This window comes from Colletotrichum aenigma (genome assembly GCF_013390185.1).
Source record: "Colletotrichum aenigma strain Cg56 chromosome Unknown KSG_Cg56_contig10, whole genome shotgun sequence".
In the NCBI taxonomy this organism is placed as follows: Eukaryota; Fungi; Ascomycota; class Sordariomycetes; order Glomerellales; family Glomerellaceae; genus Colletotrichum; species Colletotrichum aenigma.
In genome coordinates this window covers 1,350,342-1,378,009 of record NW_023500916.1, presented here as the reverse complement: position 1 = coordinate 1,378,009, position 27,668 = coordinate 1,350,342, and the positions used below count along the sequence as shown (strand labels likewise).

At 50.7% G+C, this 27,668-nt stretch overlaps 8 protein-coding genes across 8 annotated transcripts; 3 read left to right on the top strand and 5 right to left on the bottom strand.

Moving 5' to 3' along the window:
• Nucleotides 1-316: 316 nt before the first annotated feature.
• On the top strand, nucleotides 317-2,306 carry ptr2-2 (putative peptide transporter ptr2; the record flags this gene model as incomplete). Its single annotated transcript, XM_037329491.1, has 8 exons — nucleotides 317-466; nucleotides 529-584; nucleotides 862-989; nucleotides 1,043-1,334; nucleotides 1,390-1,488; nucleotides 1,537-1,786; nucleotides 1,841-1,997; nucleotides 2,056-2,306. The coding sequence occupies 8 exons, from the start codon at nucleotides 317-319 to the stop codon at nucleotides 2,304-2,306; spliced, it is 1,383 nt and encodes a 460-aa protein (XP_037172281.1).
• A 3,739-nt stretch (nucleotides 2,307-6,045) lies between these two features.
• Nucleotides 6,046-7,595, bottom strand: CGCA056_v014248 (Clavaminate synthase-like protein; the record flags this gene model as incomplete). The annotated part of the gene is made up of 6 exons (XM_037329490.1): nucleotides 6,046-6,210; nucleotides 6,286-6,533; nucleotides 6,593-6,886; nucleotides 6,976-7,040; nucleotides 7,088-7,120; nucleotides 7,177-7,595. 6 exons carry the CDS (start codon nucleotides 7,593-7,595, stop codon nucleotides 6,046-6,048), a joined length of 1,224 nt encoding a protein of 407 aa, XP_037172001.1.
• An 876-nt stretch (nucleotides 7,596-8,471) lies between these two features.
• Nucleotides 8,472-10,070, top strand: CGCA056_v014247 (UNC93-like protein; the record flags this gene model as incomplete). Its single annotated transcript, XM_037329489.1, has 6 exons — nucleotides 8,472-8,677; nucleotides 8,736-9,023; nucleotides 9,086-9,198; nucleotides 9,321-9,474; nucleotides 9,546-10,029; nucleotides 10,065-10,070. 6 exons carry the CDS (start codon nucleotides 8,472-8,474, stop codon nucleotides 10,068-10,070), a joined length of 1,251 nt encoding a protein of 416 aa, XP_037172000.1.
• A 352-nt stretch (nucleotides 10,071-10,422) lies between these two features.
• On the bottom strand, nucleotides 10,423-11,416 carry CGCA056_v014246 (uncharacterized protein; the record flags this gene model as incomplete). Its single annotated transcript, XM_037329488.1, has 2 exons — nucleotides 10,423-11,079; nucleotides 11,165-11,416. 2 exons carry the CDS (start codon nucleotides 11,414-11,416, stop codon nucleotides 10,423-10,425), a joined length of 909 nt encoding a protein of 302 aa, XP_037171999.1.
• A 7,082-nt stretch (nucleotides 11,417-18,498) lies between these two features.
• On the bottom strand, nucleotides 18,499-20,923 carry freB-2 (Ferric/cupric reductase transmembrane component B; the record flags this gene model as incomplete). Its single annotated transcript, XM_037329487.1, has 3 exons — nucleotides 18,499-19,689; nucleotides 19,743-20,316; nucleotides 20,376-20,923. The coding sequence occupies 3 exons, from the start codon at nucleotides 20,921-20,923 to the stop codon at nucleotides 18,499-18,501; spliced, it is 2,313 nt and encodes a 770-aa protein (XP_037171998.1).
• Nucleotides 20,924-22,308: 1,385 nt separating this feature from the next.
• Nucleotides 22,309-23,400, top strand: vis (Vitopine synthase; the record flags this gene model as incomplete). Its single annotated transcript, XM_037329486.1, has 1 exon — nucleotides 22,309-23,400. The coding sequence occupies one exon, from the start codon at nucleotides 22,309-22,311 to the stop codon at nucleotides 23,398-23,400; it is 1,092 nt and encodes a 363-aa protein (XP_037171997.1).
• Nucleotides 23,401-23,659: 259 nt separating this feature from the next.
• Nucleotides 23,660-25,240, bottom strand: CGCA056_v014243 (Efflux pump rdc3; the record flags this gene model as incomplete). Its single annotated transcript, XM_037329485.1, has 3 exons — nucleotides 23,660-24,493; nucleotides 24,544-25,000; nucleotides 25,056-25,240. The coding sequence occupies 3 exons, from the start codon at nucleotides 25,238-25,240 to the stop codon at nucleotides 23,660-23,662; spliced, it is 1,476 nt and encodes a 491-aa protein (XP_037171996.1).
• An 824-nt stretch (nucleotides 25,241-26,064) lies between these two features.
• ubiE (Ubiquinone/menaquinone biosynthesis C-methyltransferase UbiE) lies at nucleotides 26,065-26,850 on the bottom strand (the record flags this gene model as incomplete). Its single annotated transcript, XM_037329484.1, has 1 exon — nucleotides 26,065-26,850. One exon carries the CDS (start codon nucleotides 26,848-26,850, stop codon nucleotides 26,065-26,067), a length of 786 nt encoding a protein of 261 aa, XP_037171995.1.
• Nucleotides 26,851-27,668: the final 818 nt, after the last annotated feature.

The window sequence follows — 27,668 nt, the reverse complement described above, 5'->3', positions numbered from 1 at the left end:
AAAAGATGACGGTGTTAGATCTGATTGGTGGCGTTCTCAACCGCTATCTTAGTGATAGGCCAGTGGACGCCGCCTATGAGAGTCACGCAAAAACCCCAGCGTTATCTCCCGTATCAGGCGTTGAAGCGCCAGTCCGGGGGACCCCGCTTTGCCCGCTGCACCGGGTCGAGTCAGAGGATCAGTGATTCGAACAAAGGCCGTAGCCAAGCATTTTGTTCGTCATCTATATGACTATGAGATGTTCCAGCATTCAGCTTCCGAAGGGCATCGTTCGATTATCGGAGCATGAATACTTTATTGTCGTACTAGAGTGACGATGAGCGACGCCAAAGACAACATCGCCGGCGCAGAAGAGGCCAACGTACATCCAGATGCCCCGATCAAGTTGGCTGCGGAGCAATGGGCGGGTCTTAGGAGAGTTCCAGACAAACTCCCAACTGTCGCACTTCTGATCTTGGTTGTTGAGGTATGTCAGTCACGAGACGCGCTCGATTCAGTTGGAGCTCGAGTTTAACAGTTAAAAACAAGCTCGGAGAGCGCTTCACTTACTTCGGTCTGAGCGGGCCGATTCAGAATTACATCAAGTAAGTTCTAATAGACTACCTCTGTTCTATATGATGGAGCGCCTAGATTTCGTTTTCGGGTTCAAATGTACTCCATAATTAGGTACCATCGTCGTCGTCGTCGTCGTCGTCGTTGTTATTGTCGTTGTCGTTTCTAGTCGTTTCTATTGTTAGGTTCATCTACTGCTGTCATCCTCATTGAAATCGCTAGGTGCGCGGGGAAATTAGGCGGTCTCAAATCTAATGCTTTGCAACTCCGACTAGAATTACTTCAAATTGCTAACTAGTTTCATCATAGCAACCCCTATGATCCAAATTCTGATCTTCCGGGAGCTCTCGGGCGAGGCCAAGCTGTGGCTACTGCGTTGGGCAACTTCTTTAAATTCTGGGCATATGCATCGACAGTCATCGGGGCCGTTATAGCAGGTAAGTTGGTTGAGAATCTTCCATATAGTGACGTGCTGACAGACCTTTATCAGACCAGTACCTTGGAAAGTTCAAGGCAATCCTTGCTGCTTGCTCTGTCTACACCATCGGCCTCATCATTCTCGTTGCAACTTCAACACCGCAAGCGATCACCAGCGGGGCTGGTTTTGGTGGCCTCATCGCCGCAATGATCACCATCGGTCTTGGGACAGGCGGCATCAAAGCCAACGTCACGCCCATGTGCGCCGAACAATACCAGAACTCTCATCCTGTCGTGAGGACTCTGAAGTCTGGCGAAGAGGTTCTTGTGGATCCTGAGCTGACTGTACAACGCTTGTTCATGTGGTTAGATAATGCATGGTCACACAACATCGCGGACACCAGCTGATGACTATTCTAGGTTCTACTGGGTCGTCAATATTGGCGCTCTGTCACCTCTGATCACCGTAAACGTTGAGGCTCATCACTCTTTCTGGTTGGCATACCTGATTCCACTCATGTGAGTTGCCCAGCTCCTCCGACCTGGCTTGGTATCTAACCTACTCAGTGCAATTCTCATATCCGCAGCCGTCTTCATTTCCGGTCAGAAGAAATACGTGAAGGTTCCACCCGAAGGATCTGCGATTGTGGATGCTTTCCGAGTGACCAGCATTGCTATCAAAGAGAAAGGCTTTGAGAACGCCACCCCCTCGGCTCTCAGAGAGTCCGGTCACGAAAGCAAGCATGCCATTGCAAGAGAAGCCAAGTACACTGACGAATATGTCATGGACGTTATGAGGGGACTGAACAGTTGCAAGGTAGGAAGGTCTCGTTTATTTACAATGATATGAAGCTGACGTTTTCATGTCTAGATGTTCTTGTTCTTTCCCCTTTACTTCATTTGTTGGATCCAGATTTGGAACAATCTGATTTCCCAGGCAGGCGAGATGGCTCTACATGGCACACCAAACGATTTACTGCAGAATCTGGACCCCATCGCCCTGTGCATCTTCATTCCATTTCTTGACAGTAAGCAGCCATCTACGCTAGACGCCTTAGGAAATGATCTAACCCGAGAACTCCATAGTCGTTGTGTATCCCCTCTTCCGGAAGTATCGCATCAACTTCGATCCGGTAACTCGAATTTTCGTCGGATTCCTTTTCGCATCCGTCTCAATGGTTTATGCTAGTGTTCTGCAGCACTACATATACAATTCAACCCCAAAAAGCATTCACGTCTGGATTCAGGCACCGGCGTACATCCTGGTGGCGTTTTCAGAGGCGTTCATCATCGTTACTGGGCTGGAGCTAGCATTCACCCATGCACCGAAAAAGTGAGTGCCCCTGAGTCGGCTGAGTGGTTCGATGACGCCAAGATGAAATCTAACGCTCAAATTTCCCTAGTCTTCGATCGGTTGTATCCGCCCTTTTTTGGCTGACAATTGGTGTCGCTGCGGCTATTTGCATCGCTCTCGCTCCTGTTTCTCAGGACCCTTACTTGGTTTGGATGTACGCCTCCCTTGGGATTGTGGGATTTGTGGCTGGCTGTGCATTCTATGCCTGTTTCTACCCTGGGAGGAATAAAGCAACGCCTGGACAAGAGGTGATCATTGAAGGAAGATCTCCTGATTTATGAATATCGGGCAGGATGACGCCGTTGTACGGTTCAATAGTACGCAAAAACAGTGTTCATCACAATCCAGGTTTGTGAGAAGTTGGAGTGCATGAATGATCTCATCTGATGGTCAAATTTGGTATTTTTTGAGCGATAAATACTAACTATGCTATGACACCTGAGCAATGCAACGACGGACAGCTCGTACCTTAGAGCCGTTTCCGAACAGACGTCATTAATTACATGAATTTACAGTTATTGGAAACTTTGTACACGGCTTCCAGACGGCTCTACAAAGGTTTCGCCGTTACTGCTCTCTCTTTTCAACTGAAGAGGCATGGGTAAATATCGCAGAGCCTCCAAAGCATCTGGGTCGATCATGGGTGGCGCGCCTTCGGCCGGCGGAGGCCAAGAAAGGAGCGTGGGAGAGAAGACACCGCTGCTGGCAATGCTTCTTACTTCTGAGAGAGAGCTCTCGGAACTGGCGATACTTTTTCTGTGGTTGAATTCCGGGTCGCCATTTTCTGATTGGTTTCCGCGTATCCAGTGTAGCCAGTCCAGGATCGGCGTGTGTAGACCCTCTGGCATCGGGCTGTCTGGTGTACTAGCGGCTAGAAAGCCGTTCTTTGTTGACACCGGAGTTTGGTTCATTGTCCTCCTGGCGATGACGTCTCTCCTTCCGTGCCAGAGCATAGAAGACATGGTGCTGCGAGATGCTCTAGACTGCGCACGAGACTGTGCATGTGAAGGAGTCTTCGATGTTCGCCAAGCAGACCAGACACTTGGGGCGGAGGAGCCGGAGCGAGATGACCGGGTTGGCCATCTGAAGATACGAATAGGGGAAGGTTCTGGAATTGGTGGTGGAGCTGGGAATGAGAACCCATGGGATTGTGCATATTGTTGAGCTTGAGCGTAAGTGAATGGCGTTCCCGAGTAGGGGTTGGTTCGTTCGGACACTGAGGATAGGCCTTGCAGTGTAAGTTGAGGTGGAGCTGTGGATGATCTTTCAGGTTTGGGATGCTCGACTGTCAGTTGGTCAATGCCGCTGACTGCGCGACTATCGGTCATGACTTCAGTCATCGGGACGACGCTTGTATCGATGGTATCTCGATATCGAGGTTCGGGGCCGTATTCGTTGGAGGGGCTTTCGGGAGGCAGAGCGGCGTGGTGATGTTCGATTGCCCTTCTTCTTCGACGGTAGCACCAGTAAAGCAGCAGGGAAATTCCCATCAAGACAACGATACCCACTGTGAATGAGATTAGAATTTAGAGGCATGGACTTGTGTAGTTGACGTTATCACTTACATACGACACCTGTCGCTACCAAAGGAGTCTGACTGGGAGTTCCACCACTGGATTGGGTATCGGGATTTGGTGAGATTGGTGTATGACTCGAAGCCGGTCCTCCCGAGCTCGTTGCATCTGCGCCGCTGAGACCAGAAACTCTTGTAGTTGGGGATATCGAAGAGGAAGCTGCGACTTGGGAGGACGCAGCAACACCGGGGGTTGTGGGAGCTGCTGCCGCTGCCGCTGCGTTGGCAACGGATGTTGTTCCACCACCAGCCGCTACAGCTGCAGCACTGCTACTTGTTGAAGGACTAGGTGCAGCAGCCGCTGGAGATGATTGTTGAGGTTGAGCTGCTGCTGCTGCCTTTGTTGTCGCCGGAGCTTGGGCAGCCGGTGTCGTCACGGGCTGCTGCTGCTGTTGTTCTTGTTTTGTGGATGATGCAGGAGCTGCCGCCGCAGGCTGCTGTGTCGTCACAGGCGCTGCTACCGCTGCTTGGGTTGTTGGCTGCGCAGCTGCAGCTTGTGTTGTCGCTGCTGCTGCTGGTGTTCCTTCTGCCTTCACACTTTCCTGTGTTGTCGCCGCCGGCGGTGACAACACCTGACTGATTATGTTACCGGGAGCGTTGAGAAGATCCCCGATGAGGCCTCGACGATAGAGTTTGTGCGAGACCTCATGCCATCTCCCGTGGATGCCCTCACCGACCATTGTTCATTATATCCTGGCGCTGCCGTGTGATTGTCTTATGTGTATCGAGATTGTTGTTGCTGTTTGTTTCTGTTCCAAAACGTTTCGATGGAACGCCCGCTTGGAACACCGTCATGCAGCAAAAGAAGTGCAAACCGAAAAGACCGTCAACTGCGAGCGAAGTAATCCCGACCGTGCGAATGAATGACTGGAGGTGAGAAGACACAAACAATCAAAGATCAAAGTTCCCTCTCCCAAGCCAGCGGCATGGATTGCGAGAGAGAGGGTATTAGAGAGAGCCACCCCCTTCATCCAATGGAGTGATTCCAAGGTCAATGCGGATATTGGGATGCACTAGCTGTGATGAAGAGGTCCGAGCCTTGTCGTTCAGTTGCCTCCTCTAGGCTCAAATCGGGCGGTCCACTGTCATAGCTGCGGGCTCTTAACTCGTCATCAAGGAACTCAAGGGAGTATCGCCGGTTCTCTTCGCCGCGGCTGGCGGATAGACGGGCTCTGTTAGCGCCATCTGCTACGAGACATGGCGCCCCTAATGATACAGTTAGCGGTTACATCGGAAGCCTGGCGTTTGTTGTTGGTCTAGGAGAGGGCCGCTAAGCGACGCCATCGTCAAAGCGACTGTGGTGCCTAACCACCATGGATTCGACAAAAGGTCTCCAATTTGAAAAGGACTCTTGGATATCCACTGCCTCAGTTGAAAGAGTCGAAAGGGGGAAATTGTGTCTTAAACTGGACAATAGGAAAAGTAACGGCTCGATCGAAAGATGGCACTGCCATACGCCGCTGAAGAAGACGCGATGTAGCCGATCTGGCAATGATCTTCCCCTTTTGTCAACAACTAAGCCTTATGCATAAGACAATAGACTGCATTTGGCGGAACATGCATGCGAGGTTATCTGCAATTCATCCCGCACCACGCACCGCTCGGAGGCCCCTGGCGCACGGATGCATCACCAGCTTCATCTGATCCGCGCTTGAACATCGTCTCTCCTTTCACCCCCGGAATGATCCACTTGGGCCCTGGCCTGTTTCCACTGTCCGAGTAAGACTTCGCGTACTTGTCGCGGTGACACAATTTCAACTACGACCTGACAGTGTCCTGACAAACTGTCATGGGCGGTAGGCGTGGCGCGCGGTGGCTATGGAGCTAGGATCGTATTCTGCCCCTAGAACTTGATGAGGGTTCTCCGTGGCGGATTATCATTCCTCGTAATGCATGTATTGCCTTCGTATGTTTTGCGGCTTGATCTTCTCGGGCTCCGATAACCGAAGAACGTAAATCTCAAGGATGATAATTGATAAGATAGGCAAGCTTAGGGTACATCACTGAAGTCAGTAAGACTGTATGCTCACCGGAGCACAGGCGCAGGTAGATCAAGTCAAAGATCTCTAAGCCTGAGGAATGATATTCATTGAGATATCCAGTCGGGAATAATTCCTGGCCAATGACGATGAGGGCTGACCGTGGATCGCTATCCGACAGTCTCGCCCGAGTCCGTCCTAAGGACTCTCGGACTTCCCTTCAGCAACTCTAAGCCTTCTGGAAAATCTCTGATCCTCCCGTCATCGTCCCAGAGTGCAGCCAGGACTTGGCGCTCCCCCTTCCAAGGCTTCCTCGAATGCATGACCGCGTAATTCTGGGGACGCCTTTCGTGTCAGCCACCACACACGATGTCACTCGCACGGGGATTTTCCAGAGGTAAAGTACTCACGTCCAGCAAAACCAAGTCTCCTTCCTCCCACTCAACATCTACGGCACCCTCTTCCGCGAGTTTCAGCAGCAAGTCCAAGTCCTCGACGTCAATCGGCGTGCCGTCACCGAATGTCGGCGGCGGATGATAGGACCCGTCATCGCCGCGGAACGGTGGCCTCGTCGCACCATGATGTCTACTCTGCCCCCAGGCGGAAGTGACATTCCCGAAGAATACCGTAGACTCAGTTGGTTTATGGATGCGAATGGCTTCATGGTGGTGTCAGTTCTGGCCAAATCCTATGTGAATGATGAGGATGAACACCAACCAGGGACGATATGTGTCACGCTCAGGCTCCCATCATCATGCCATTCAAAGCGGTCACTGTGACGGCGAACCTCAGCCTCGATCTTCCTCCGGGCCGTTTCTTCGTCGTCTCCGTCGGTGACCTCTTGTCCGTATGCGCCCCGAACGCTCGTTCCCGTGTTGGAAATAAGCGGGTTTACCGTATAGCGGTACACGTACTTGACGCCCTTGTTGAGAAGGTCCGAGAGAAACTTTGGTGATTGGCGTTGAAGTTCATGGGCAATGTAGATTGCTGATGTGATGGGAGTTGCGCCGCCTGTTTCTACTCAGCACGCACATCGTAAACTTGTTTCAACAATCAAGCCATTTGTGGCGATATTACAAAGTTAAAACATAGTCACTCACCAGGCTCAGGGATCTGAAGGGCACTAAACGTAAGCCAAGCTGGGTTGATCGTCGACCAACCGTATCTGCTCTGATCAGCACACCATGATAACAAGAGTTACACTATGCTTACTCGCTATGCGGCCAAATTGGGAGCTCGGGTGGCCTACGGATGATCAGCTCGTGCCATGTGGTCGGACTGTTGAGCATCGCGGAGCCTACCCCTCGTTTGCCGTTTTCACATTTGGTGCCAAGACAGTCCTCAAAGGAGGTCTTCCAACCTCAACATGAGGGAGGAATCCAAATGCGTGTGCCACTTTGCTGTAGTCGTCCGGCGTTTTGATGGGCAATCCGCGAATCAACACTGCACCGCCATGCTGCCCGATCAGCTTAACCAAGTCACCTGACCGGGTGAATCTTTCAACGGCTTCGATGCTCTCGGTCAAAGTCAATGTTTTGGTTGGTCTGAGACCCAGAGGGAAAGACGAAGACCAGGGAAGGCCGAATTTGACGGTGTCTTGCTGACCGGGCACTTTGAATGCTTCAAAGAGGGGCAGACCTTTGTCAATGTCCCCCCAGTTTTCCAGTGCCGATGATGGTAAACCGCTCTGGGGCGCTACTGCGGATTCAACATCTGCCATTTTTGTTTCGATTATTCTCGAAAGTTTGTGTTGGAAGTTGTGAAGGCTGTCTGATACTTGAAATGATGATTGGCGTTGCTTGAGGCATTACACGCGCTCTTGTTGCTCTTATTGTTCCAAGACGTTCGCGATTACTGATGACTAAAATCACTGATAAGATCCTGCTAGGCTCTGAATCCTTCAGGTCTTGGGGTGCCTTGGCCTCGCTTGTGTGAATTGCGTGATCGCCCATCTTGATGGTGCATGCTACGCCAGGTAGACGCATTGTCGGGGAAAGCCCGACGTAAATGCAGCATAAGTAGCATCGATATGTAAGGCAGGACATTGTTTTGCGATGGATAAAGGATCTTAAATGTGTTTTGGCAGGCTTCGACGAAAAGAGTAGTGCAGCCAGTTCTTTTACGTTTTTATTGTGTTGTTTATTTCATCGATATCGTTCCAAAAGATTCATAACCTGCCAGGGACCTAATATACGAATAAATTTCACAAACATTTCTTAAAGGCCGCTCAGCAGCTTTTATTGGCATTTTTTATGCGCATAGGAAGCGGAAAAAAACATCCATGGAGCTTCGCAATTGCATGTCTGCATGTCTTGATCGTGAGAACATCCAACCAGCCGCGTACGTTATGTGGGGACGCTCTTTGACAACCTCTAACCACACTAATAATTGCCGACCTGGTCAATGAAGGATAGCCTGCGGCTTCGGCAAGTCTCCGATATCACGCAATATTGGATTTCAAAATCCTTCCGCTATCATAGGTCATGGAATCTAAGGCTCAATCTTGTGCTTCTTAGCTTAAGTACGTCGCAGCTGCCAAAACTCCTCCAAGCGGAGAAATGTGCATAGTAACGTTGACGAATCAGTTACTGAGAATATGACTTCAGCCAGCAATTCCCACGGTCCGGGTACCTTTCCGGCTAATGCTGTGACTGGAGCAGCATCTTCACCAAAGTACCATTGGTATCGTGGAGTCTTCTTCCAGGCCACTGTCGTCGGCATTGCCGCATTCACGGCCCCTGGACTATGGAATGCTATGAATTCTGTTGGTGCCGGCGGCCAACAATCGCCGTATTTAGTTATGTAAGTTGACATGCACCTCACAGCAGCATATGGATATTCAGATCTAACCCAGAAGCAGGGCAGGAAACGCTGTACTATTCTCTCTGATGACAATAACCTGTCTCACGGGAAGTATCATTGCGAACCGCTTCGGGTTGAAGGCAACCTTTGCTTTCGGAACTATGGGCTATGCGGTGTACTCCGCTGCTCTTTACACCAACAACCGTTATGGGACTAAGTGGTTTATCTACGTTGGTTCCGCTGCTTGTGGTATCACAGCTGGCTTATTTTGGGCGGCGGAAGGCGCTATCATGCTCAGCTATCCGGAACCAGAAAACCGAGGCAAATATCTTGCGTACTGGTTATGGTGAGTACCATCGCAAGTTGCTGGCGTCGCGGGATTCATCAGAAATGCTAAATCATACGTAGCTACAGGAACAGTGGCAACATCCTAGGCGGTGTTATTAACCTCGCCTTCAACTACCAAGGCAAGAGAACAGGGAAGCTGGATTGGCGAACGTATATCGTGTTCGTGGTCTTGCGTAAGTACTGGCCCGAGCTTTGGCCCCCATTGACGTGATTCCGCAACCCAACTCAATTCCTTCTCGTGATTTAAACTCCGCCGGGTACAATATGAGACGGGGCTGACTCAACCTTGGTCTAGAATGTCTCGGGCCTCTTGTTGCCCTGCTCCTCTCCCCACCCGATAAAGTCGTCCGACGGAACGGCACCCGGGTCCAGATCGTTGAGCGTATTTCTGACTCGGCTGAACTCAAAGAGCTGGGACGTCTCATGCTACGAAAGGAGTTCCTCCTGGTGTAAGTCTGACAGCCTCGATGCTTATGCCAGGGACGCGTCCCAGTGCAACTAATACTTTCTTGTGTGACAGCACGCCATTCTTCATCTACGTCAACTGGTTGCTACCTTACAGCAGCTCCTACCTGTCACTCTACTTCACCATCCGCGCCCGAGCACTGGCATCCCTCGTATCGGCGCTTGCCCAGATCGCCGGTACCGCTGCGCTGGGAAGCTTCTTGGACTGGAAGCGTCTCTCGCTGACCACGCGCGCACGGGTTTCTTATGCGTTTCTGATGGCGCTTATCGGTGGTTGCTGGATTTGGGGCACTGTCGTCCAGGCCGATTACGCCAGGCACAAGCCCTCCCTCGACTGGGATGATGCAGGTTTCGGTCGGGGATGGGCGCTGTACATCATGTGGCAGGTCAACTTTGCGCTGACTTACAACTTCGGATACTGCTTGGTCGGATGGATGTCACGTCATCCTAGCGACATCGTCAGATACACGAGCGCTGCAAGAGCTCTCGAAAGCGCAGGACAGTGCATCGGCTCCGGCATCAGCTCAACGAGTGCGCCTGTGAGTATTTTGGACTTGCCTTCTGAACTCGTAAGAATTGATATTATTCGCAGCTGACAGCAGCTTTGGGTGTCAACTTTGCTCTCTGGGGTATTGCTGTTGTGCCAGCCTATCTCGTTGTTCGGCAAGTTGGGGTTCGACACGTTGGCGCGCACTCGACACAGGGGAGATCGTCAGAAGCAGTTGATTCACATGAAGGGCAGCAGAATCATAGTGGTAGCGACGAAATTTAGCAATTCATCTAACTCAATAAAACCTCGCGGTCCATCTTTTTAAAACTTTCTCTTTATTCAGAAGCGAATATCTAGGCCATCGTTAAGTCAACTCCACGATGCCCCCAATTTTAATAAAGAGAAATATCTCTCATTCCAAACGCCATCTCTTTCTGGTAATTTAAGGAGACAGGGAGATGCAGCCGGTGGAGCTGTCCTCCTGGAAGATGCCGCCGTAGATGATGCCCTCGTTGATGTTGGCGGGCTGGTCACCGCTCTTGGTGATGTCGCTGCCACCGTTGACGGGCTTCTTGAGCATACCGAAGTGGAACTGACCCTGGCCGGCAATGTTGTTGGTGACAGCAGTGCCCTGAGACTTCAGAGCGGAGTTGCCCTGGGAGTAGAAGACCTCAGTAGTGTTCTTGGTGAAGTCGAGCTTGACGGCGAAGTTGTGGAAGACACCCTCGGTGAACTTGGTCTTGAAAAGCTCGGGGACGGGGCTGGAGTTGACGTTGCCGAAGAGCTGGAGGGTGTCGGGGTCGGCGGTGTTCTGGCCGAGGATGGTACCGGTCTTAAGGACAACCTGGTTGGTGCTGAAGTCGGCGCTCTCGAGGAAGACAAGCTGGTACTCGTGGGACAGGTTCAGGGGGCGCTGGGCATCCTTCATCAAGCTGAAGTGGAGGGTCTTGACGCCCTGGGTGGAGGCATCCTTTCCGTCGTTGCTGAGGGGCAGCATCTCAGCGCGGCGGAAGCCGACCTGAACGTTGGTCTCGCTGGGAGCGAAGATGGACTTGTCGTTGATGGTGACCTCGAACGGCTTGGTGGAGTTGACGTCAAACTGGGAGAGCATCGGTGTTAGTCTCGCGCCTGTTCGGAGTACGGGCCCGGGAGAGACCAGGCTCGGCTCGGGGTGGGTCACTTACCAGGGAAGAGGCACCCTGGGGGAGCTGGATGAGCTCGCTGAACTTCAGGCCCTTGCCGAAGACGTTGGCAGTGTTGAAAGGGCTGGTCTTTCCATCGAAGTCGGCGGCGGTGAAAGCCTTGGGGATGCGGCCATCGAATTGGAGAGTGCACTGGGCCTTGGAACCGGGGGCGGTGGCGCCAGTGTTGTTCTTGGTGGCGCAGTCGGCCGCGACCGAGGCGATGAGCGAGAGAATGAGAGTAGAAACGAACATTTTGTTGATCCTAGACCGGCTACGAGCGGATTTGTTAAAAAAGAGTGTGGTTGGTTGGAAAATAGGCGTCAGATGAGACGAATAAAAAAGAATGAAAGAAACGTAAAAGATGATCTACAGAGGCTTGAGTCCAGGGACGAACGGATCAGACGAGGGCGGTCATTGACATTTTGTACTGGCATCGTCTGATCTGATCTGAGCCTTGTCTGGCGAACATGGAACCGCTGCAACTCCATGTCACCCCAGTCTCCAAGTCCGCGGGGTCCTCGCCCAGCGCGCGACCGTCCGCTGAGCCCCATACTCTCCAGAAGCTTTCTGCTGCCGTCTGGGATTGAATGGGGTTCGCCGGATTTTCGTGTCATGCACCCTTGGCATCTGTAACTCGGCGCGCCTCGTCACCGCTGAACCGTGCTGTTGGGTACCGGCGAAGTTGGCTGTTCTCCTGATGAGGGGCAGGGTTACACCCTGGCAAAATCCAAAGAAACTTTCCGCTGATTCAGTTTCGGAACCACTGCCCCATTCGGGGGCAGCACGCACGGAGCCGCCTGCGGCCGGGTCTCAGCATCAACACTACCGCAAAGACGAAGTCGTGAGTCGTGGCAGATTATCCCATCCATAGAAAGTCGAATTCTTACTCCGGAGTGCCCGGCAACAACTGGAGTCCGCTTCCCTGCACCGCGTGGAAGACTGGTGAGAGATTAAATATCGAGCGGCCCCTGATATTAAGGGGAGATGATACCAAGACCTACCTTCGAGCCCAGATTCGCTCAGAGATCCATGGAAAAGCATCATCGCTGCTCCATAGATCACTGCTTGCGCAATCGGGTGATGGCTTCACCATAAAATTGATGAACGCGAGTTCCGTGTGGTTGAAAGTTGCCATCCAGGGGTGTTGACAATTTGGAACTCATGGCGATGTTTCCGTCGGAAACCCTTGATGACGGGCGTTGCCGAAACCTCACTCTCTGTTTCGGTTGACAACTCCGAGACAGAAGAACTCCTAACTTGGCTGATGGGCTTGACACGTAGATCATGACACGGAGCAGTCTATTGACTTCGGATTGTCTACCAGCTTTGAAAGAGAAAAGAGGGATGCAGTGGTCGATACATTACCTCGCCAGGTTCCCTCCCTTGGTTTTCTTTTCCAGGAAAAAGGAAAATGGCCGATTAAAGTCGGCCGAGTGGGCGGCCGTCTGGTTTGCGTGTCTAGTGTTTCCAATAACTGCCCCCAAATATCGCAGTCTGAACTCTATTCCCGCCAAGCCGGTTTGAGACGCCCTAATGCAGGACGCGATATCACCTTTCTGGCGAGACGTCAACCCAAAAGGGTTCTAGAACGGAGGCACTAGTCCATAGGGCGCAGCGAAAGCTCGGAAATCGGGTTGCCAAATCCGTCTCTGTGGGAAACAGATAAAGATATCCTCAGCCCGCAATCCAGGTTTTGAAAGCGGCGCAATTTGGGACCTCGCACTTCACATGAGACGACCTTGTACGCTGCGGTTGATGAAGTGGACTTGGCAGTGAGCAAAAATCCGCTTAGTCAACTGATCCATGTCTATTTACTCCGCCGTCCAATGTTTTACCGGCGGGATAACTCATCTAGAAATCGAACTGTTCAAAGAGAGTTTTCGGACTTGAGCCGATCCAATGTGTTGCGTGATCTTCATTGAAACTTGCATCTCCGCGACTCCTCCAGGTCTTGGCAAAGACACACGGTCGGGAAAGCTGCCTACTTAAGAATAATTACCAAACCGCCGTATTACAAGCTATTCGCATCGGCGATAAGTCCTCGAGACCATTCATCCTGTCATCCCGAAAAAAACGGTTTTGTGTACTTACATCCCTCGCCGAAAAGATTTCCGATCAGTTCGGGCGGACAAATTTGCGATTTGTCCGTGTTCCCACTTTCCGTTTCTTCACGTCCCGGCTCAATGTTGGGGGATTGCGGTTGATTGTGGGCACGTATGGATTCGCTCCCCTGCAATTTGCCGCGAAATATGATCGTCGGAACTGTCAATTCGAGAAATGTTTCAATCCATGCAATTGCGATGGGGGATGATTCGCCTCTGCTGGCCGCCGCTATGAGAAAACAGCACCAAGTGGTGCGTCCGCAGTTGAAGTGGTCAACTTTTTGATTGCAAAACCACTCTTGATATGCAAGAGCAGCTACGAATCAGACAAGTGTCAGTAGGTTCACGTTATGCCTGTAGAGCAATATAACGAGTGCGGCCCGATCATACATGGGAATTGAGATCATTCCTTCTCCATCACTGACGCATGGCTTCCTCGACGCAGCCGGACTAAAGGCGTCGGCATCCTGTCAAGGTCTGGGATAGTGTGGCGCATGAGGAGTACCCGATACCAACGTCCTACAGGGCAACGTATCCGTTAGCGACGGGTTGCTCAAGTTCAGCACTCGGCGCGACCCACTCTCCGGAGGCAGATCCGATCCCCCCAGACCTAGCCGGTCTAGTCTCCCAGATCGGATTTGACACTAGGAATCACGTCGTCGAATGTTTGTGAAGTTGCTAGCTGCATAATGCATCCGACGGCATCTTCAAGGACTATCAATCAAATGTCGGGATATCGAAAGCATATTCCTCTTTCTCCGAGCATGCGTTACCAGCAACTTGGAAGATATCTTTTCCAAGACGTTGCAACATTCGGGTCGCGAGTATCCAGCCAGCAGCTTGGTTTCGGAGGCAACGGAAACTAGCTTATGGAAACAGCACTTTGAAAGTGGATTGTTACGTTCAGCCGCAAAGCATCGGCAGACCCCAGACTCATACCCGTGAACAGCGAAGCGGTTGAAGTAGGTCTTTTCGAGTCCTGTCATACCCAAGACTAACGTGGCGGACCGCATTACCAGGTCGTCTATTCACAGTTTGGAACCCTGTCGACTGCCGCTCATATCCGTGGATACAAAAGTAATGATATTGCGCGCCTAGAAACTCCACTAACCGGGAAAAAATGTCTTACATGGTTGAACGCTTAGTTGTCATCCCAATTTTGCAGGAGCGGGAACAACCTCAGATGTTTACAAATGCTCTCTTCCCGCGTCAAGGTTCCAGAGTTGATGATCTCAGTTGACCATAAGAACCTTTGTCGGCTTGCAATCTTCTGCCATGCCTCAATAACTGGCGCTGACAGGGTCTCAAGTGGCCAAGTAGCAGCCACTGTGAGTTTGGCTTGGCTCTTCTCAACCTCGAAGCGAAAAAAGAAACCTTTGCTTAGACCAGAGCTCCATACTTCCATGATTCTCAGACGTTGCATGTACGTGGCCGCTTCGCTCGCGGATATAAGTAGCTGGTCAACTTCGGCTGGTTCGGCGGATAGCTTTCTGAACTGGCAGGTAGAAGCAAGACTCTCTAGCGGCACTGTCGCTGAGCTCAACGAGACCGTTGAAGTTTCGAAAGAAATCTCTTGCGTCTAATACATGTGAAACAGCCATTTCTTCTAGGTGAAAGCTAGCTGATATTGCGTTAGTCATGAGTATGCTGCGGCTGGATCTCCGTGTCAATTGACAATAATCATTGTTAACCTGTTGATCTTTCAACCGGTCATGCTGATCTTCAAACAAGGACTGGAGCCGAGACACCCATAATGAGAGTCTCTGAACCGCGCTTTGTGTGTAGCTTTTGCTATCAACGATTAGTTGGTTTGCGCAATGATTCTGCTCAAGGTCAGGCATTTCGCTCTCGAGTTGTCGTTCGCAACCTATTTGCTTAAGGCAAGGCAAAGCGTTCATAATCTTGGTTATCGACCGGGCCAAAAGCACAGACGGAAAGGACTTCTTGATGAAGAGTGAAGTGATTGCAGAGACATTTTCCAGAAAAATAGAGTCTTCGCGATTGTGATAGGATACGCCGTCGAAGGGAAGAAAGAATCTCGGACCCTCAGCGCAACGGCAGCGCTCAGCTGGAAAGTGGATGTCGTCATCCCCGGGAAAGACCGGGCCCAGCTCAAGAGTAATGCCAGCTGTTGCATTCAGGTCCGCCCATCGAAGAATAGAGAAAGACAAACCCAAATTGGTTGCGATTGTTCTCATGCTTTCCTCGATCATGGCGTAGGTGGTGGCGGCTCTGCCGCATGAGCCGCAAATGCCCTCGTTCAAGTCGAAATGAAGAGCAATTTTTCTGATCAAAGCTGTACGGCAATTGGGACCTTTAAGAAGCTGGTGGAACCCTTTGGAATCCGAGTATGGGAATGAGGGCCGCAATGTTAATGTACTCCAAAGCAATTGTTCGAAGAAGCCCTGCCATTCTTTGGAAACACAGGCCAAATTTGCCACAGGATGGTTTCTCTGACCGGAAACGAGGCTCGCCAAGCTTTCCAGTATCATGAGTCGCAGCTCTTGTGGAAGGCGGGCCCACAAGGACTTTGGCTGCGGGACTTTAGTTTGAGAATGATCCTCCATGATGAACGGCAAGAGTGCTCAATGCAAGATATATAAATCGTTGGAGGTTGTTAGCGAGATTGAGATGTTGATGGGTTATTGATGGGTTGCAGTTGTGAAGAACGGTTCTGGGCATGAGGCAAATGGGCGATTTGCAAATTTGATTTTCTTGTATGCCCTTTTAAAGGGCGTCAGGGTTCTGAAGTACTCTCAGGATTCTTCAAAACTACATTTCTACGTACCCTTGTCTACTACGGTATGTTTTGTTCTTTAGGTAGATGGATGGGTACCTTGAGATCTGACTGGATTGTGGAACATGAGCGAAGGCCATGATGATCACCAAAAACCAACATCGGCAACAATGTCAATAAAATTACCATAATAATATCTCTACTAGGTAATGGAAAGGTTACCAAAATGACACTAGTAGTGTATACGTAGCTAACGTCCCGCACCCACTTTCCGGACACCCCCTCATTCCGGACACCTAAAAATGCCTCAATAAAATCTTTCTCTTACAACTTTGATCCTGAATAGCTTCACCACCTTAATCTCACTTATTTCCATCTTTATCTAACATCTTCTTCTAGACCATATGAGTCAATATATAGAGTATGAGATTAATCAGGCTCTTAATGCGATCTCTAATGGGCTTAGCGTGCGAAAAGCTGCATTGCAGTATGGGGTCCCAAAGTCTACTCTTTATGATCGTATCCAAGGCACCCAATCAAGAGATATTGCCTTCTCAGATCTACAGAGGCTCTCTCCAACCCAAGAAAGCCATTTGGCTGAATGGATTCGAATCCAGGCTGCCCTAGGCCTACCACCAACCCATCAACAACTCAAGGAATTCGCTGAGCGTATCCTACAGATCCATGGAGACGCCAAGCCTCTAGGGAAGAACTGGGTTCAGGCTTTTATCAAGAGAAACCCATCTGTAAGGGTCCAGAGAAGCAGAGCAATTGATTCCCAGCGCATCAACGGAGCCTCAACTAATGTCATCAGGCAATGGTTCAAGCACCTCGCCATCCCTGAGATCATAGCCATTAAAGCCTCCAATCGATACAATATGGATGAGTCTGGTATTCTGGAAGGCAGAGGATCAAATGGGCTTGTTCTTGGATCATCAGAAACTCGTTCTATCCGCAAGAAACAGCCTGGATCGCGTGCTTGGACATCTCTGATTGAGTGTATCTCTGCAACTGGCAAGGCACTGCCTCCACTTGTTATATATAAGGGCAAGAGTGTCCAGCAGCAGTGGTTTCCTCTAGATCTGACGCCATACGAATCCTGGAAGTTCACAGCAACAGAAAACGGGTGGACTTCAGACTCTACAGCTGTTAAGTGGTTGACAGAGGTCTTTATACCTTCTACCCAGCCAGCAGACCCCTCAGAGGTCAGATTGTTGATCTTGGATGGTCATGGAAGCTATGAGACTACTGCTTTCATGTATACATGCTTCAGAAACAAGATACACTTGCTGTTCTTGCCAGCACACACGTCACACGTCCTTCAGCCACTTGATCAGTCGGTTTTTGGGCCCCTCAAGGCAGCATACAAGAAGGAGCTTGGATTACTTGCTGAATGGGATGCTGGTACAGTTGTGGGCAAGAGAAATTTCGTTGTATGCTATGGCAAGGCGCGTAAGGCAGCCCTGACAAGCAAGAATATCATCAGTGGCTGGAAATGGACTGGTTTGTGGCCTATCAGTATGGCTAGACCCCTCATGAGCCCTCTGCTGCTTGAGAACACTTCAACCCCTGCCAAACCAGCTGGTCAGGTCTGCAAAGGGCTCTCTGATGGCAAAGCAAGCGAAAAATGGGCGGCAGATACATCAGCAGTCCCTTGGTCAACCCCCAAGAAGAGGGATGAGCTTCAGGATCAGTTCAGCCTGTTCAGCAAGCTGGATAACGATGAGCATACGCAACGCCTGCTTTTTCGGAAGGTTCAGAAGGGCTTTGATGAGAAGGCATACCAACTGGCAGTAGCCCAGCGAAAGATTGAGGCACTACAAGCAGAGGTTGATGCCAGTAGGGCCAGGAAACGCAAGAAGGTCAAAATGAGCCCAAATTCGAAGTTTGCTGATATTGAGGCTATTCGGAGGGCTCAAATCGAGGCGGGAGAACTTGAAAATAGTATAAATGAATCCAGCGAGTCTGAAAACCCTAGTGATAGCGAAAGTTGTATTATAGTTGCATCAGAATAGCAGAAGTCCTAGGTTTAAGTTACTGCGTTGATATATGGGGGCATAATTTTTGGGTGTCCGGAATGAGGGGGTGTCCGGAAAGTGGGTGCGGGACGTTACTGAAAGTGCTTCACCGCTGGGAGCGTCCGGCACAGCTCTTTACCAATTTCTCAACACCTTGTTGTGTTAAAAATTCTCTGAGTTGTCAAGTGATGAGCAAGCCTCAACATTAAAGGTTTAATATCCATCTAGGTATGTCATGGCTGCCAAAGTGCGCCGGATGGTTGGATGGAGATCGCACTCTCCTTGAACGCAGCTATAAGTTCAGGGGCTCGGTGTGCTTCACTTCACCTCCTTTCGGCGAATATATTCACTGAGACATTTCGAACCAGAGGACCTGTGGAAGTTTCAAATCCGGTAACAAGGTAGACGAGTGGCCTTATGGCTCAGGAAGTAAAATTGTACTACCACGCTCAACTGCCTAACCGAAGGAATCGGATGTCACCACGCGAATGATTCCTCAATCAAGTCGACGGTGAAGCCGTCCTTGACCCCATTCACGACATGTTTTGTGACCTCGTCTGCCATCCTACCAGGACCGCACACCAAGACAGCGGTCCGACACTCTTTCTCCAGGCAAGACTTCACCAGAGTCTCAACATGCATTCTACCCAGAATGACCCCCGTCGTAGTCATATCCACCTCATATCTGCCATCCTTCTTAAATGATAGCTTCGAAACAGTTGCATCCGTACACCAGAATGAGCTCTCGATGCCGGCCGCTCCGTCAAGATACTTCTGTCTTACGTATTCGATGAGTGAGATCTCCCGTGCAGACCACGCTAATATGAACCGTTTTGTTCTGTTCATAATACCAGCGTCTCTCTGGGATATTTCATCGGCATTGTGCAACGCAGTGGCGTATTCTTGGATGTACCCAAGGATGCCAGTTATCCCAATTCCACCAACGATGCAAAGTACCGTGTCAGCGTTAAGCAGAGGTAAGTGCTTTGCTCGGTGGCCAGCGTATGGCCCCTCGGTATATACCGTGATGTCCATGGTAGGATTGGTGGAGGACGCAAGACGTTGCTGAAGTCGCGCGGTGATTCCGTTGTGGGGGTGAATCAAGAACGAAACGGACATTGGACCCTGGTCCACAACCCCATTAGAAAGCACCACAATATCGGAGTTGTTCTTCGTCTCTGTCTTGTTTGTGCCTGTAGGCGGGACTCCAGCGATGACTTTGAACGAAGGACTAGTCCTGGTCTTCCACCCCGAGACGCTGAAAGGATGACTTTGCCAGAACATTCCCAAACCTGGGAAGTAGAGGAACGTGTGTTGACCAGGGCCGAAGCCTCTCATACTCCGAGGGTACACTGTCAACTGCATGACCTTCGATTCCGGAATTGCCTCGAGTGTTGCCTGTGAGCCGCCGATATGATTGAATATGGCAATGCGAAATATTCTCACTGTCCGGTCAAAGGCCCAGAATGCGAAGCAGATGTAAAGCCAGGTTTGGTAGCCGAAAGCCAGGGTGAAATGGGGCACTATGTGGTACCAACATGCAGCCAACGCGGCAGCTACGAGGACAATGTGGAGAGCTAGGAAAGTCTCGTAGAAGTTGATCCGCATCGGGAGAATAGCAACCCCCATGGCCAGGCTGAAGCATATGGTGGCGATAATTCCCCAGTACTGCCGATAATGTTAGCAAATGTGGCCAAATACTCAAAAAGACGACAGCTTACGTAGAAAGGTTCCGCAACTTTGGCGACATATGCTGAAAACCCGTCATAGCCAGGTTGCCAATATGCCAGTGTATACACGACTGAGTGCGCGATAGCTTGCACAGTAGCGATCCGTGCAACCCATCTGTGAAGGGTTATGAACGTCGTAAGGCTCCATCCCGTCAGAGCAATTAAGAGGTTATTGCGACCAGCGAATAGGATAGCGAGCCCGGCGTTGACCAGACTCAGAATTCCAGTGCGATTGCCTACATACTCGCAAAGCTCAAAACCCTTGGACTTGAAGTTGATGTTCGGCTGAAAGCTGCCAAACCCGATGGCAGAGAAGACGACGTTCAAAGTGATATAGATGGCAATAAAGATGCTGATAGTTCGGCGAGGAACATAACCTGCCTGTCCAGGCAAAGGTTGTAATCGTCGAGATCCTACCAAACCTGGCAGGAAGATGTACTCTCTCAGCTTTGGCCAGAATCTGGATGCTTGAAGCCGTCTGTGAATTGAAGGGAAAGCTGCCGCGAGTTGCGTCAAGACTCCACAAACAAGACATCCTCCAATAACCACGAGGTACAGAGTGAGGCTGGGTAAGGTCAGTAAGATTTCAATGGAAAGCACGAGAGAAAACGTTGTGCTACGGACGCGTATGTTGAGTGAAGATACTCGGACCTACGAAACTCGCCTTCGCTGCCGTAAGTCGAGGAGTACACCTCACTGTTCACCAAGCTCGTAATGTTGAGCCAGGTGGCATTGGCCCCAAGCTCGATGGTGGGTGCTATGAGGGGCATGCTTTGCTCGAATGTCGGCGATCGTGCTCCGCCGACCGCTTGATTACTGAAGCATTCAGCCTGCTTATCGGCGGGGTAGCCATCGGCGGTGCAATGCTGCTGAATGCAGAATGCCATTGTCTGAAGCCAGGGAGTGTTCGAGGCATAACACTCTGGCGATGTCATAGCCATCGGCATGCTCATTCCAGGCATGTTCGATATACCAGACATGCCCGGCATGGTGCTGGCTGTCGCATTGCTGAAAGTGGTGCAGGTCAACCATAACGAAGAGAGTGAGTCGTGGCACGCCTGGCAGCATAGATCTTGATAGAGCGAGATACCGAAGCCAATGACACCGCTTCCGACCTGAGCGGATACACCGAGAACCAGAACCAAGAGAGCGACGATGACTGAAGTTGCCATGGCGGGCATATCGACTCACAGACTCGTCGAAAGTCGAGCTGAAGCAGAGATGAGGGCAAATGGGTGAACAGGAACGAGCATCCGAACTGTATGATCAGTGGCCTGAGCCCGAGCTTTGGCATACGTGTCGGTGCCTACGTGCCTGGACGGAGAAAGCTGCCTGACTGGCTGTATCGGGTGCCGGTCCAGGCCCCGGTGGCAGGGCTCTGATTCGAGAAAGCTTGCTCAGATCAATGATGACAAAGATGCGGTCGCCCTCGAAAACTTGGCAACATGGAGGAGAAGGTTCAAGAGGCTAACTTTAAGATTAGACCACAAGCCCTTAGTCAATCACGTAATAAAACAACGGGGAGCGCAACATCCCTAACTTAATCGTGTACCTCGTCTCAATACGCCCTACGGCGTCGCGTCATGTGTTTTAGGAATCTAAACTCGCCGTGTGAACCCCAGCTGGCTATTCATGGCCTTCTTCCTAGACATGGCTTTCCGAGTTCCTCGTCAATGGCGTTTGCGGATACTGAAACCCAAAACCCCGCCAACAGCAGCGTGTCGCTCTGGGAACCTTGCCCGGGAGCCCGCTTGGTACCTTGAAACCCCCCCGGACTGAAGTCTTACTGCCCGAGGCCACTTTAGGAAAGCAAATGTCTGTGATCGCCCGCTTGTGCTGAGTCGAGGCGTAGTATTCGCACGTGGGCCTCGCGGGGAAGCGGCGGGAGGTATGCAGTCATGCAATCCACCCGACATCAGATCGCCATTAGTCTCTAGGTTGTTTACTTTCATGTTTCCGGAGGTGGTATCTTCAGGAAGCCTATGTTCATCATGGACGTCGAGAATTGGCTTTTCGTTATTACCACCTAGCTGGCTTCATACAGATCACTCACTAAGCAGGACTCGGGTTCTGTAAATCCACCGCCAAGTGCTAGGGTGTGCACGTCCAAAGGATATGGTGGGACGCCCACAGCTTTGGCAAGTCTTGACCATGAACAGGGGAATCGAGCCACCAACGGCCGTGCGGCTGAAACAGAAAGCCAATTGTCCGGGCTATCCTCACCACTCCGTCCCGTCTGGGCGGCAAATTGACTTAACCTATGTAACACTGTATAGGGTTGCCTGCCTTGAGCAGGTAGTATACCAAATCCAAGTCCAGGGCTGGGGTGTCTTTCAGAACTACATGTATCAATGTCTAAAGATCTCACGGACATGAGTCTTGCACAGCGGTATATCAAAGTTGTTGGCTTTCTTATGAAGAGACGCATGTCATACCACCTTTGCTGATCTTTCCTTCCGGTTCTTGGCATTATCTCTGTCATTCTTGCTGTCCGCGTATTCTTTCCCTCATTTTCGTCCCCTCCCACCGTCATTAGTGTCAAGAAATACTCTGAAATATGGTATCTCGGGTTTCTATCGTAGGCGCTGGGCCAGCTGGTTTTGCCCTTGCTGCCGATCTCCAGAACAATGCAAAGAGTACACTCTTGTACTCTCACGAGACTCATTTGCGGCATGCCAATGATGTGATGAGCAAAGGTCGGCTTATGCTCAGCGGCATGATGGAGGGCTTTTCGCACCTGCGCTTGACGACCGACATGAGCCAAGCTGTAGCATTCTCCAAGATTCTCATTCTCACTGTCCCATCGACTGGGCAGCAGACAATCTTGGAGGAACTGAAACAGTACGATCTTAGACGCCATACAATCATCGCCATTCCCGGAAATTTGGTGTCTTTGTTGATGGATGCTGAGATCGAGGTGGCCAACATATTGGAGACCAACCTGTCGCCGTACTCATGCAGGATGGATGACAACAACCTTCTCGTCTTCGGGAGAAAGAAAGTTGTTTTCATTACAGCCTTGCGAGCCGATATGCGGCCCGGGTTCTACGAAGACATCCAAAGTATCTTCCCAATGAAGCTTAAGTGGTGCAGTAGCGTCATTGAAGTCAGCCTCTCCAATGTCAACGGGGTCTTCCACCCGGCGATGATGCTGATGAACGCCGGACGCATTGAAAGCACTGCTGGAGACTTCATGTTGTATCGAGACGGTCTTACGCGATCCGTGGCCAACACGATGCAAGCGATTGACCAAGTACGAATGGAGATAGGCAGGAAGTTCGGACTTCGCCTCGGAACTGCCGTCGACATATCCAACGAATGCTACGACCAAAACTTCACTGATCTCGTCGACCTGGCGCAAAGTTCACCACCACATAATAGGCTGAAGGCTCCAAGCGACATCGATAATAGAAATATCACCGAAGACGTCCCAGATCTACTTGTATCCTGGCATGGCTTGGCTGAAAAGCTGGGCATAGATGCATCACCTATTGCAGCCATCATTGTCCTCGCCGAGATGGCTATGGGTGCGGAGTATCGGAAAACGGGAAGGAATCTGCGGAAGCTGCATTTGGATGGAGTCGGGCGGAGCGAGCTTGTTGCCATGTTCAGCCCTTTTGAAGCAACACAAAACGAAGCGAGATTGTGAGAAAGAGTCTGCGACCCTTATCCATAGCTCAGCGCGCATCTTATCATGACTATGCATATTTCATACTTCTATGGTCGTACATATGCCATTTGTATCCGTAAATAAGAGAAATACATTACTTTTGTTCAGCTCAGTTCGGTCATTCCATGCATGTCAGTATTGATGTTTTTTGCTAGCCAACAGATTCTGCTGCATTTATTCCTCTATGCTATATGTCTCTTCTCCGCCTGATCACGTTTTCATTGCTGCTGAACCTATGCTACAAATCCACTTTGTTTATTGGCAAGCTGCGAATCTTGGCACCATGTACTGCCAAGATCCAGGGGATCGGAGTCAATGCCAATGCAAGGAATGCCAGAAGACTATTTCCCCAACCCCATCCTAGCCTGTGATACATGCTCAGTCCGCTAAGCGGTAAGAATGCCCCAGAGAGGCATCGCAGTACCGCATTTGCTCCGACAGCACTGGCCGCGTATCGCTCAAACGTATCAATGAGATACGTCTGGATACCCGTGAAGATCAGGATTGACCCGAAGCCGGTGATGGCTGTGCCTATCTGGGGGACAATCCAGTGGACACGATATTCGACGCACCAGCCATAAATGAATAGGCCAGCGGGAAATGTCAGTCCCCCAGGAACCGTGATTATGAAGGCAAGCCGATCCTCAGGCGTTGGAGTCTTCCCTTCAGCCACGCGCTTTCTAATTGTTCTATCGCTGAGTGTACCGATGTAATAAGCCCCTAATAGTGTGCCGATTCCTCCAGGAAGGAATACAAGGCCATCAGCTACCGTTGAGAAGTTATAGACCTCGGTGAAAACAAAAGAATACGTCGCATAGAGCAGGTAAAGCGTCCCGTAGAGGGTTGCGACGTAGGTGCATACGACCGTGATCATCGGACAAGTAAAGAGCAGCTTTGGCGGCCGAATAATGCTTCGACGGAACAGCTCGCTCGGAGTATAGTCTGGCGCGAGAGACGAACGGAAGTTAGGATTTCCCGTCTCCTTACGCAGTCTGGCAGCTTTTCTCTCTAGTAAGACGGGTGGATAAGTTTCCTTCAATACGAGAAACATAAATATGCTGACAACGGCAATCTGCCTTCATGGTGAGCTGCGTCCATCAAAAGGCATCATAGATCACTTACAACGATGGAGATTGCCCAGAACATCCATCTCCAGCCGGCGACCTCCGTGATATAGCCTCCAATGATGGGTCCCGTTGTTGGTCCGAGGATGGTGCCGACAGACCAAATCGATGCAGCTTTCCCCCTCTTCTCTTTCGGCATCAAGTCAGCAATGCTGCCCGAGCCAATCGTTATTGTAGCCACGCCAGCGAATCCAGACAAGAATCGAAGAAACAACAGCATGCTCTCGTTTTTCGAAAAGCCGGACATCATCGTAGCCAGCATGAAAACTACGTTCGACACGTTGTAGATCAACATCCGGCCGTATAGCTCACTTAACGGAGACAAGAAAAGTGTTCCACATGCAAAGCCTAATACGAAGATTGATACCACAAAGGTAGCGAACGTGTCAGAGTTGGTTTTGAACTCTGCCATTATGAGGGGAACAGCCGGCGCGAGCATCGCGGACACAAGCGGCCTTTTCATGTTAACATGTATCTAAAAGGGACAGTATTTGAAAATATGTCACTCACACCAAGAAGCTGATGACCGAGATCGTTAGGATATGAGTCCATTTCACCAGAGATGACCAGGCCATTGGATTCTCGGGATCTTCATCTTGTGGTTCGCTCCAATGCACGACAAAGTGAGTACTTGACTCATCCTCTTCGGCTTTGACAGAGATATCAGGCTTAGACTGCATGTACGTTTGGCTCATTGCCGGATGGTCGTGATTGAGTAGGTGTGGTGAACTAGAAGCCATGGCTAGTGCATTTAGCTCGAGCTGTTGATTAATGATAGTAAGCCACCCGATAGTTCGAAAAGCTGAGTAGCAGAAATGCCAAGCACTCGATTCCTTGAGAGCTGTAGTCTGCAGATCGAACACCTCGCTTGGCTCCTTGCCAACGGCGTGGAGGTTCAGGGATGACCCCTTTCGCAACCGGGCGGAAGATCTCGGAAAATGCCGTAATGCCCGAGACCGAATCCTTCTACCATCTGGAACCAGGATGTGCTTTTTCCTTGCGTCTGCGGCCGTCTTCTTAAGGCGTTGACTTCGTCCTATGCAGTCGACTTTTCCATTAGCCGACGAATGAGGAAAGATGATCCGCGTGGAGATCTTGACGCAGGAACCTTATTCTAGAAACGCGATGCGACCTGCATACACATCGGACTTTTTAATCTTGTCTCAAACTAAATTTGGTGTGTGGCACGGGTAGAGTGAGCGCCAATGATATGCATGAGTAGCGGTATGATGGGAGGTGACGTTTTCTAAAGTTTGTCCAAACAATTCTACCCCCCGGGAGATCAATTTCCGTCGGTCTCGTACTCCCCAGCCGTCAGATCAGTGAATCAAGACAAGATCTTCATGAAGATACGCGTACTCACACACAAGCCACCGCCAAGCGCGGCTAAGGCTATGGACATGGTTACGCGAGAACGACAACTTGAATAGCACGAAGAGACAATCATTGAGTTATAGCATTATCGTCTATCACCGTGCACAGCTTGGATCCCATGGAGACGTGAAGTCATCTTAGCCTTCTACCCTCTAGTGGCTACTGTAACCAATAACTGCATGTCCATGTGAATGCCGTCTTTCGTCGTGAGCTTCTCCCATTCCTGCTTCATGTCTTCCCGCACCTGGGATCGCAACTCCACCGGAACGCCGCCATAGGTCTTTCCTGAGGAACTTGAGTCTAGCCAATTGATCATGGCTTCTCCATCTTTCGCTGTCTTAACAATATTGTTTATGACAAAAGCTGTCTCCTTAAATCCCGCATCGGCTAAGAGCTGGTCCAAGTCTTTCTGTTTGATGAACTTTGGCCCGCTGATGACTGGGTATTTTCTGTATGGCTCTCTGCCAAGGACTTCCTCTTTGATCTTTTCGTGTGCTGCCTTGTAATCCCCGGAGCCGCCAGACATCCCAAGTCGGCCGCCGGGTCTCAGCACTCTAGCAAACTCCGCAATTGCCGCAGGCTGGTCCTGTACCCAGTGGAACGTGGAGTTGACGAAAACGATGTCGTAAGTAGCCGTCTTGAATTGCGACAGATCCTCGGCTGTTCCCACGTGGAACGACAAGTTGGGCCTTGCTACTTCGCGGGCAAGGGCAAGGCGCTCTTTGCTGGGATCCACACCGTCAACGTGACCCTCCGAGCCGACTATGTCTGCGATGTGAGCTGTGAGGTTGCCTGGTCCGCAGCCAACATCGAGAACACGCATGCCTGGGCCTACTTTCAATCTGTCAAGGAGGAACAGGCCTGTGTTGAACTGAGTGTCGTTCACGAGGGTGTAGCCTCTCGCCAGTTCGTCTGTATCCGTAGCAGCCATTCTGTCGGGTGGTGTCGTAGATCCGGGCAGCCTGCCGTTGGAAGTCGATCACACACTGACGTCTCATTCCAAATGACTGATGGCTTTATACGCGGTTGAGTCGTCAAAGCGCTAACCACTTTCGAGATTCACAAGCCGTGCGTCTCGGCCAATGCGACGGCTTCGTACGTCAACAGTGTAGTCCGCTGCCAAAAAAGCGCTGGGGCGGCCCGAGGTCCAAGTTGACTTTGTGGGGTTTGAGCTGCGGCCCGGGAATCCCGGACAGTGCAATGGGGGAGTCAAAATATTTACTCGTCTGAAGCTCCCTCTTTCATGCCGTTAAACGTTTCGTATTTGTTTGATTGAAGAGTTAGGCATCCCGTCGCTAGCGTCAACCGGACCAAACCGCACACTTTTGGAGACTCGGGTAATTGAATCCAGAGGGAATGCAGTTGCTGAATCGTAATTGTTTCATGAATACTGGCATATTCCGAACATCCATAGTCATTGTATACGGTATGGGCAGGTTGAGTTGTCTTCTAGAACTATGTATGAGAGTCAAGGCTCCATTTCAGACGGGCTACATGTAACATCGTCTTCTGTGACGCAATAAGTATTGTCGAATTGAACACCAGGGCCGTCAGTTTTGTACTCTGCACTAGACTCGACGTTCTACTGACTTGTCTTGTGTTCTCACCTTTGATCTAATAACTACAACGGGCCGGACGTTGGTAGTAGGGATTGTGTATCTTCACACCCAACCGCATCATCTGGAACCCGGAAGATATGCACGCCGCATGAAGCTGCGAAAGCCCATCGCATAGTTAGAATAAGGGTCT